Consider the following 10,711-nt stretch of genomic DNA (forward strand, 5'->3'; position numbering starts at 1 on the left):
GCTGGCCCAGGGCAGGGCTTCTCAGGGCGGGCAGCGCTGGAGCGATGCTGCCTGTGGGAAGCCCCGGCTTGGGGGGAAAGGGCTTGCCCGTGGGATGAGTCACCTCCTGAGGGAGCAGAGGGCAGAGTCGGGGTGGGAGGTCGGGGTGGGAGCGGCCTTCAGCTCCCCCGCTCCGCCTCGTCTGTGTTCCACAGGCGCTTCGCGGGGGGAGTCGCAGAGCCCCGCGGCGGTTCCTCTGGACTTCGGACCTGGCCTGCTGGGTTGGAATCTCATCTCCGCTCCTTCCTAGTTCTGGGCCAGGCCTCCGGCGGTGTACAGGTTCTCTCTTGAACACGGAGCGGGTGGGAAGGGCATCCATGTGACATGAGGACTAACTCTTGAAAACACACTTGGGATTTCCCTGGCGGTCCAGTGGTTCAGACTTCGCCCTCCGACAAAGGGGTTGTGGGTTTGATCCCTGGTCGGGGAGCTAGGATCCCACAGGCCTCAAGGCCAAAAAAAACAAACTTAAAACAGAATATTGTAACACTATTGTAACTAAAGTCAATATTGTAACTAAACAACAATATTGTAACTAAAGTCAATAAAGACTTTAAAATAGTCCACATTAAAAAAAAACAAAAACCTTTAGAAAAGGGCCTTCCCTATATTAAATCCAGGGGCTCCAGTCCACTTCTTTCCCTCCTCCATCCCACTTCAACTCACTCAAACTTCTTTTCCCAGACTACATGCAAAGTTCAAAAATTCGCTTCTATTTCTATATTTTCAGTAGTGAGCATATATTTACAGGGGAACAAGCTGCTCTGACATCTCAGCTCCAGGCTGAAGTGCTAGAATAGGGCCGGTTTGACTCATCGGGAGAGTCTCTCTTCTGGGGAACAGAGGATGGGACAACATGGTCCTATTTGCCTCTGATCATTTCCAGCAGGTGTTTCTGGGAAGTGTGTGCCCCGGACTCACTGCAGGAGCTCTTCTCCTTAGGTTGGAGAAGATGGAGGGGAATCATTCCTTATCATAGAGGGGCATCCTGGAGGCGACTGGGAGGTCTCGCTCGGCTAAGATCATTTACGTGGAGTTCCTGAAGCCACATTCCCGTGTTCCTACGCTTCCATTCCCGACTCACTCACTCACTCACTCACTCACCTGGAAGCCATGGAGTTGCAACTCAGGTTGAGAAACAAGACGTCCTGTTACTTCTGAACTGAGCTGATCGGTTTCGATAGACAGGCGTGATTTAATCAATTGTCTTGCAAGGAAAGCAAAGTTTCATCAAACTCCAATGTATTTTCACCACACTATTCTCCTTCTCTCATGCATCTTGGACTAAAATAAAACAATGTAGGTTCCACAAACATTTGGATGAATATAGTCACTTATCCTGAAGACCACTTTGACTGCACAGGTTTTCCTTTCTCCCCCCACCTTGTCCAATTCATCAAGTCAACTCCCATTCGCTATTCAAATACAATTTATTTCCATCCCAAGTCATTCCAAAAAGGACTTGTGGCGGACCAAAACCTAGAGAATGAAACCAATCATACATGAATTCAAATAGGAAGACAGATTGGAGAAAAAAACATGAAAAATTGAACATTCATTCCAGTTCTTGCAAGAGAGCCTGATGCCAGATTTGTTCTGCTGCTCAGGGTGGGAAATGCCTGGGTACGCATCTCTTTTTGACCAGGGAAAAGGATATGCTGTGATTTCCATCTTCATGGAACTAAACTTGGAAGGAGATTTCTTTTGTGGTGTTTGTTAGACAGAATAGACACTGTCTTGACAGTAGTTTGGGGTCAAGTCAGAATTTTTTCGAAAAGAAATCCACGTGATTTGTTCCTGTAATGACTTCTGGTAACCGCTGGAAACCCTCACACTGTAGATTTGCCCAGAGATGCCGATTCAACGTGGGCATTTGAAAGCACACCGGTGGAAGCTCAGACTGGCAAGAATTTCTGGAGGCAGGTGTTATTTCGTAATGTACTGGCCACTGTTTTCTTTGGCATCTTTGGAAGTGCGAGCATTATGTCGTGACTGTCCTCGGCCAGGTCATCACGATTTTTAATAGGATGCCGTTGGGAGAATCCTGCAACATGCAAGTGGGGACTAAGGAGGAGCTGGGGATGTGGCCGTCTGGACACGGGTCCGTGTGGTCTAGTGCTTGTCCACACTCTTGGTTCGTTTATGCCTTTCCTCTTTTAGGGCTTCCCTGGTGGCTGAGACGGTAAACAATCCTCCTGCAACGAGGGAGACCTGGGTTCCATCTCTGGGTTGGGAAGATCCCCTGGAAAAAGGAAAGGCTACCCACCCCAGTATTCTGGCCTGGAGAATTCCATGGACAGAGGATCCTGGCGGGCTACAGTTCATGGGGTCAGCTGCAAAGAGCTGGACACGACCGAGCGACTTTCACTTTCACGTTATGCCTCTTTCACAGTTGGATCAGTGAGGCGCACAGGAGACGCTTAATACAAAATGCGTGTGCGCTTAGTCGCTCAGTTGTGTCCAACTCTTTGTGACCCCCTGGACTGTAGCCCGCCAGGCTCCTCTGTCCATGGGGATTCTCCAGGCAAGAATACTGGAGTGGGTTGCCACGCCCTCCTCCAGGGGATCTTCCCAAACCAGCGATCCAATTCAGGTCTCTCGCATTGCAGGTGGATTTTTCAGCATCCGAGCCACCAGGGAAGCCTTAATATAAAATGGTAAGCTGTAAATTAGAACTCAAGACAAGGAAGGGGTTCCCTGGTGGTCTAGTGGTTAGCACAGTCTCACCCCAAGCTGTTGAGTCAGAATCTGCATTTTTACAAGATCCCTGGGGGACTGCTATGTGCATTAAAGTTTGAGAAGGTTGAAGAGCGGACTCTGGGGAGCACTGAGCAACTCTGACCGGGGGCTGGGATTTCCTGAGGTGACGAGTCTTGCCTGATGTGCCCAGTGGGTCAACGGTAGGTTTGGAATCAGCATCCAGGTGCCTTGAGTCCTAATTACGTTCCTTCTTCCCACCCTACCTTGTCCCCTTCACCTGGGAAATGAGGCTGCTTGGCGAGATCCTTGTTGGAGTAGTAATCTGTTCAGTTTGTCATCCGAGCAAGGTCACCTTAGAGAGTGCCAGAGGACCGTGAACGTCTTCAGGCTGGCAGGCGACACACAGTGCCTCAGGTGGCCACTCTGCGCACCTAAGCTTCTCTCCCAGTCGACAGAGCCCGCTCACAGCTGTTAAGTAAGTTAAACAGCAGAAATATCCAGTGACCAGATGATCGTAACAGTCTTTCAATAAAATCTGATTCTCAAGGAAACTACACACAATCTCCTAATAGACAAGTCACCATCTAACCTAATTGAGAAAACAGAAAGCCTAAGGCGAAAAATGAAAGAGTGGGGAAACAGGTTCGCCAGTTATGAGATTCTGCAATCGGCTGCTCTCCCCACCCCCGTGAGTCTGGGAGCCCGGCTGAAGCGGGGCTTTCCCGCCCTCGTTATGCTCCCTGGCGGCTGCCTGGCCGGGCTGACGTCACATCTGCTGGCTTTCAGCCAAGTCATCTCCCGATGAGTCAACCAGCCCTATTCTAGCACTTCAGCCTGGAGCTGAGATGCCAGAGCAGCTTGGCAGGAACTCTGCTGTTCCGCTGGGACTGGAAGCCGTTTATCTAGAGCCTGGTTTGTTGACTGCGCCTCTGACGGCAGCTGCCCAGCTCTAGGCAAGGCCCCGTTTTTCACGGAACGCTGCTGCTGGACCTGGGAGGGCTCACCCTGTCGGAAACTGGGGGCTCGAGTCGCCCCTTTACAGATGAAGACACTGAGGATGGGGGGAGGGCAGTGGCTGTCAGGTGACACTGCTTTAATTCATTTCGTGCTCTTTCTGTTATACCATCTTTCAGTTCAGTTCAGTCGCTCAGTCGTGTCCGACTCTGCGACCCCATGAATCGCAGCACGCCAGGCCTCCCTGTCTATCACCAATGACACTAATATTAGTAACAGCCACAACTGGCACCTGCCGATTTGCATCCTGTCTATCACGTAGGCAGTCACTGTGCCATTCCCATTTCACAGAGGGGTTAAGGAACTTTCTCGGACTCATACAGTTCGTTGGTTGGTAAGTAGCAGTGTGGCGATGTGAGCCCACATAATCTGACTTCAGATCCCATTCTCTCACCTCCATTGACTGCTCCAAGAGTCCTCACATTATTCTGGAAAGATACAGGACTCAGCCCATGGGTGCAATGGAGCCACTAGAGATGGTAACTTTTAACAGTTCCCCCAAACTGTGGTTTATCTGACAGTCACCACTTGTCAGTCACAGTTCTAAGTGTTTTAAAAACATTGTTAAATTTTATATTGGAGTATAGTTGACTTACAGTATTGTGTTAGTTTCAGGTCTACAGCAAAGTGATCCAGTTATACGTATAAAGAGATATGTCCATTCTTTTTCAGATTATTTCCCATTTGGGTTATTATAGATTACTGAGTATAGCCTCTCTTTGCGACCCCAGGAACCGTAGCCAGCCAGGCTCCTCTGTCAAGGAGTTTTCCAGGCACGAATACTGGAGTGGGTTGCCATTGCTGCTCCAGGGGATCTTCCTGCCCCAGGGATCGAACTTGAGTCTCTTGCGTCTCTTGCATTGGCCGGCAGATTATTTGCTCTTGCGCCGCCTAGGAAGCCCTCATTAACACTCTCTGCTGTATACAGCAGGTCCTTGTTGATCATCTATTTTATTTATATATAGTAGTGTGACCTGGGATAACCACGATGGTGTGGTCACTCACCTAGAGCCAGACATCCTGGAGTGCGAAGTCAGGTGGGCCTTAGGAAGCATTACTACAAACAAAGCTAGTGGAGCTGATAGAATCCCAGCTGAGCTATTTCAAATCCTAAAAGATGGTGTTGTTAAAGTATTGTACTCAATACGCCACCAAATTTGGAAAACTCAGCAGTGGCCACAGGACTGAAAAAGATCAGTTTTCAATCCAATCCCAAAGAAAGGCAACGCCAGAGAATTCAAACTACTGCACAGGTGTGCTCATTTCACATCCTAGCAAGGTAATGCTCAAAAATTCTTCAAGCGAGGCTTCAACAGTACATGAACTGAGAACTTCCAGATATACAACCTGGATTTAGAAAAGGCAGAGGAACCAGAGATCAAATTGCCAACATCCACTGGATCATAGAAACAGCAAGGGAATTCCAGCAAAACATCTATTTCTGCTTCATTGACTACGCTAAAGCCTTTGTGTGGGTCACAACAAACTGTGGGAAATTCTTGAAGAGATGGGAGTGCCAGAGCACCTGACCTGGCTCCTGAGAAACCGGTTTGCAGGTCTGGAAGCAACAGTGAGAACCTGACATGGAACGATGGGCTGGTTCAAAATGGGAAAGGAGTACGTCAAGGCTGTATGTTGTCACTCTGCTTATTTAACTTCTATTCAGAGTACATCACATGAAATGCTGGGCTGGATGAAGCAGAAGCTGGAATCAAGATTGCTGGGAGAAATATCAACAACCTCAGATATGCAGATGACACCACCGTTATGGCAGAAAGTGAAGAGGAACTAAAGAGCCTCTTGAAGTAGGTGAAAGAGGAGAGTGAAAAATCTGGCTTAAAACTCAACATTCAAAAATGAAGATCATGGCATCTGGTCCCATCACATCATGGCAAATAGACAAATAATGTCATGTCCCATTATTTGTCCCATGGCAAATAATGGGAACAGTGTCAGATTTAATTTTCTTGGGCTCCAAAGTCACTGTGGATGGTGACTGCAGCCATGAAATTAAAAGACACTTGCTCCTTGGAAGAAAAGCTATGACAAACCAAGACAGTGTATTAAAAAGCAGAGTCATTACTTTGCCAACAAAGGTTCATATAGTCAAAGCTATGGTTTTTCCAGTAATCATGCATGGATGTGAGAGTTGAACCATAGAAAAGGTTGAGTGCCGAAGAACTGATGCCTTTGAACTGTGGTGTTGGAGAAGACTCTTGAGAGTCCCTTGGACTGCAAAGAGATCAAACCAGTCAATCCTAAAGGAAATCAACCCTGAATATGCATTGGAAGGATTGATGCTGAAGCTGAGGCTCCAATACTTTAGTCACCTGATGTGAAGAGCTGACTCTTTGGAACAGACCTTGATGCTGGGAAAGATTGAGGGCAGGAGAAGGGGCGGCAGAAGATGAGATGGTTGGATGGCATCACTGACTCAAAGGACGTGAATCTGAGCAAACTCCCGGAGACAGCAGAGGACAGAGGAGCCTGGTGTGCTGTGGTACATGGGGTCACAAAGAGCTGGACTTGACTTAGTGGCTGAACAATGAGTGTGGGCTTCCTGGTGGCGCAGCAGTAAAGAATCCACCAGCAATGCAGGAGATGAGGGTTTGGTCCCTGAGTTGGGAAGATCCCCTGGAGGAGAAAATGGCAACCCAGTTCAGTATTCTTGCCTGAAGAATCCCACGGACAAAGGAGCCTGTGGAGGGCGACAGTTTATGGGGTCGCAAAGAGTCAGACATAGCATATGTGTGCGTGTGTGCGTGCGTGTTAATTCCACATTCCTAATTTTATCCCTCCCCCTCCCTCTCCCTTTTGATAACCATCTTTGTTTTCTGTGTCTGTGAGACGGTCTCTGTTTAGTAAATCAGTTCATTAGTATCACTCTTTTAGATTCCACATATGGTATTTGCTAAATGCTTTTCACATGCATTAGCTCAGGTATCCTAAAACCAAAAACAAAATTCCCCCTCCCCAAGAAAAGCTCACAAGGAGGGAGCAGCAATGTCACCGCTGAGATGGGGAGAACGAAGCAGAGAAAGGTTACATAACCGGCTTGAGCACACTGGGAGTTCAGAGCCAGTCCACCTGGCAGGGGAGCTGCATTCCTCCCCGCTAACCCCACTCCACTGCCGGTTCACCGGGTTATCCATTCTGTCCTCGCAGCGCCCGACACACAGACAGCGTCACTTTCCATCCACTCACTTTTTTCCAGCGAGATGAGGAGACAGACGCTCAGAAAGTTCAAGCAGCTTGCTAAGGCCCATGCAGGGAGCTGGTGGCAGCCCAGCTAGGGATGCAAGTGCCGGGGCGCACTGTTCACGCCCTCGGGCCTTGGTGCTGGGTCCAAGCTCGCCCTGGACCACAGTGCATGCGGGCGCCCGGGACCACGGAGCATCCTGGCTCCCCGGGCGCACCTCATCTGCGGCGCCCCCGGCCCGCCGGCCCGCCACCGCCCCCTGGCGCCAGGTGGCCGCCAGCGCAGCGCTCGCCGGGCGGGTGCAGCGCGCTGATCGGCCGGCGCGGATTCGGGTTCCCGGGGGCGCGGGTCGGAGCTCGGCGGGCAGCCTCGCTCCGCCTGGGCTCGGGGCCGCGGGCTCGCTCTCCGGGGGCTTTCCCTTCCGTCCCGTGCGTCCCGGTTCTGAGTCCCGGGGGCCAGGATGACCATCCGACACCAAGGCCAGCAGTGCAGGCCGAGGATGGCGTTTCTGCGGAAGGTGAGCGCGGTGCCATCAGCCGGGCCCGGGAGGAGCGCGGGGACCACCTCGCGGAAGTGCCGGCGGGGACGTGGGCAGGGCTGGGGGCGGGCCTCGTGGGGTGGGGGGCGTCCCTTGTAGTCTTAGTAACCGCAGTATCTCAGCTTCCACGCCCCTTCATGGTCCATATTGGACTACGTGGGACCGACTGTCCTGAGGGTGTCTACACTCCACACTTGCTCCTAGAAGCTTCCAGTGACCCCAGTGACCCACGGGGGGAACCTGCACAGGAGTGCACCTGGCATTCCGCTTTCTTTCCCTGGATCGGGCCCCCAGCCCCTACGGCCACTTCTGCGCATTAGACTGGCCACCGGACACTAGAAAGATAGGTTTGACTACTGTCCCCATTTTACAGGCAAGGAGACTGAGGCGAGTGAGGACCAACACTGGAAGAACTGTCGGTGTGATACAACAGTCTCCTTACAACGGTAGGAACATAATACAGTGTTTGGTGGGAAGGGGCTTCAGATTCTACTCCAGGAGGTGGGGAGGACCGCGGAGAAGAGAGCCTTGAATGTTAGACCGAAGGACGCTGCATCGGGCTCTGCTGGGCCCAGGAGAGGCAGAATGAAGATGCAGGGGATGCATCTTGTCTGCAGGGAGCCCTCTCTGGTTGGTGGGAGCTTCCCCTGGCTGAGATCTCCGTGGAGAGTGCCAGCCACCTAACGTGAGAAGCATTGTGAGCAGTGCGGGGTGGGAGAGATGTTGAAACCATCCCTTCTGATATTTTTGGTGACTGTCTGGATTCCTGGAAACATTTGCGGTCACAGCTCAATGAGCTGGAATCTGAGAGTGGTAGTGCCAGGCCTGCCTGAGGGGTCAGACAGGCCAATGGTGACCTCTTGTTAACAGCTGGGAAGCTGTGGTCTAGTCATCTCTGTGTGTCTGCGTGTCCATGTGTTGTGGAAGGGGTCTTCAGGAGGGGTGCACGCAGGGCACGGAGATGATGGGGGCCCGGAGGAAGGCCACAGCAACAGCCTCTGTGGAGAGCTTAAAAGTCTAGGTAGGTTTTCTGTTGGTGGACAGTTTCTGTTTAAGAAAAGGAGATCAAGAACGTTCTGAGATCCTAGGCGTCAGTCATATATATATATATATGTGATCTTTTTTGCACTTCGGATTGATAACTTTTTAATATTTATTTCCAGGTCTTAGTTGTGGCATGCAGAATCTTCTAGCTGTGCATAGGAACTCTTTAGTGGAGGCATGTGGGATCTAGCTCCCTGACCAGGAATGGAACCCAGGCCCCTGTATTGGGAATGCAGAGCTTTAAGCCACTGGACCACCTGGGAAGTCACTGACTAGAACTTTTTAAAGGGAATCATTTCAGTGGTTCCTTTAGAGTTTGGTTGGCATTGGCGTGTCCTCTGGAGCCTGGTTATCTCTGTGGGAACTGTGTAGGTTTCTGGCCCTACAGGATGGAAGAGCAGACACTGGAACAAGGACACTGCCATGTCTTGTTACTGTCGTCCTTTGACAGGTCTTGCTTGAAATTGCAAGTTTAGTAACATACTATTAATAGCACGTCACTTCAAAGCTCCCCTTGATAAGGTTTGGGCCCAAACGGCCTCATTAAGAGATTCTGTCGTTGCTTCGGCAACTACCCCATCATGAGTAAGGCTGAAGATGCGCCTTGTACCGGACTCTCTTCTGCAATGTGAGGGCAAGTTTCCAGTGACTATTACTTCACGCACACAGACAACACACTTGAGTGTTTCTCAACCTTCTATTTAGCGGAGGAAATGCTACTCATGTTTTACTAGAGTAGGTCCTTGAACAAATTTCCTAGGTTTGTCATTAAGAAGCCCTGAACTGTTGAATTCCCACTTGGAACAATTTGTATTTTTTCCATGTAATTGTTTCTATGTTTTATAAATAATACATTGATAACACTGGCTCAATGATATTGAGACGGTATCTATTCATGATCTATGTAGGAGGAAGGGCAAGGGTTCGCTTCCTTTTGCAAATGTTAACGGCTTGTAGAACTTCATTATTTACGGACTGATTTCTCAATCATCTGTGAAACTGAACCCATCCTTACGGAAATCCAGTCCGATGACTTTCAGAACAGGGGCTCCAAAATGTCGTTTGAGAAGTGAGAGTGACTCTTGCACAGGTCTGTGCTCCGGTGAATGATTTGTGTCAGCGTCCCCCAAAAGTGTGTTCTGGGAAAAAACCCACGGTTGGTGGTGGGGAGAGGGGTGGCTATTCACAGGGTGTTACCCACAAGTCTCTGAGGTCAAATGCTTGAAAACCACCCGGCTAAACAAAGTCAGCTGAGCTCCATTACTGCAGAGCTTCTCAGAACAGTTTAATATTCTTTCAATAACTGTGGCAAGAGACTGGAGCTCGGTTCCCAAACCTACTTGTCCGTCTTTTATTGTCCCCTCAGGAACACACCGCGTGAAAGCTTCTTTATGTGAAATACTCCCCAATGCAGTCTTACAGTGTCAGAGAAGGCAAAGCTGGTTCACTGAAAAATGCGTGCCACAGGAGTCACACGCAGCACGGCAGGGTCCCAGAGAGGAGGCCAGGATGACACAGTAGGGCAAGGTCTCACAGGAGGACAGGGTCACACAGGAGGACAGGGTCACACAGGAGGACAGGGTCACATGCAGGACAGGGTCACACAGGAGGACAGAGTCACACAGGAGGACAGGGTCACACACAGGATAGGGTCACACACAGGAGGACAGGGTCACACACAGGACAGGGTCACACAGGAGGGCAGGGTCACACACAGGATAGGGTCACACACAGGAGGACAGGGTCACACAGGAGGACAGAGTCCCACAGAGGCCAGGATGACACAGTAGGGCAAGGTCTCTCAGTAGGGCAGGGTCACACAGGACAGGGTCACACACAGGACAGGGTCACACAGGACAGGGTCACACACAGGAGGACAGGGTCACACACAGGAGGCCAGGATGACAGGAGGACAGGGTCACACACAGGACAGGGTCTCCAGGAGGACAGGGTCACACAGTAGGGCAGGGTCACACACAGTAGGACAGGGTCCCATACAGGACAGGGTCCCATACAGGCCAGGATGACACCGTAGGGCAAGGTGTCACAGTAGGACAGGGTCTCACAGTAGGACAGGGTCACACACAGTAGGACAGGGTCCTATACAGGAGGCCAGGAGGACAGGGTCACACGCAGGACAGGGTCTCACAGGAGGACAGGGTCACACACAGTAGGAC

At 50.6% G+C, this 10,711-nt stretch overlaps 1 protein-coding gene across 1 annotated transcript; it reads left to right on the forward strand.

Moving 5' to 3' along the window:
* The first annotated feature begins 6,875 nt into the window (after positions 1 to 6,875).
* On the forward strand, positions 6,876 to 9,409 carry LOC138414596 (WW domain-binding protein 11-like). Its single transcript, XM_069542353.1, has 3 exons — positions 6,876 to 7,469; positions 7,864 to 7,936; positions 8,654 to 9,409. The coding sequence occupies exons 1-3, from the start codon at positions 7,049 to 7,051 to the stop codon at positions 8,658 to 8,660; spliced, it is 501 nt and encodes a 166-aa protein (XP_069398454.1). The 5' UTR covers positions 6,876 to 7,048; the 3' UTR covers positions 8,661 to 9,409.
* Positions 9,410 to 10,711: the final 1,302 nt, after the last annotated feature.

The sequence above is a fragment of the Ovis canadensis genome, chromosome 11 (assembly GCF_042477335.2).
Source record: "Ovis canadensis isolate MfBH-ARS-UI-01 breed Bighorn chromosome 11, ARS-UI_OviCan_v2, whole genome shotgun sequence".
In the NCBI taxonomy this organism is placed as follows: Eukaryota; Metazoa; Chordata; class Mammalia; order Artiodactyla; family Bovidae; genus Ovis; species Ovis canadensis.

Coding starts and splice junctions, on each gene's coding strand:
- LOC138414596 (XM_069542353.1), top strand. CDS start 7,049: ATGCAAGTGCCGGGGCGCACTGTTCACGCCCTCGGGCCTTGGTGCTGG. Junction 7,470..7,863: donor GGATGGCGTTTCTGCGGAAG/GTGAGCGCGGTG, acceptor CCCATTTTACAG/GCAAGGAGACTGAGGCGAGT.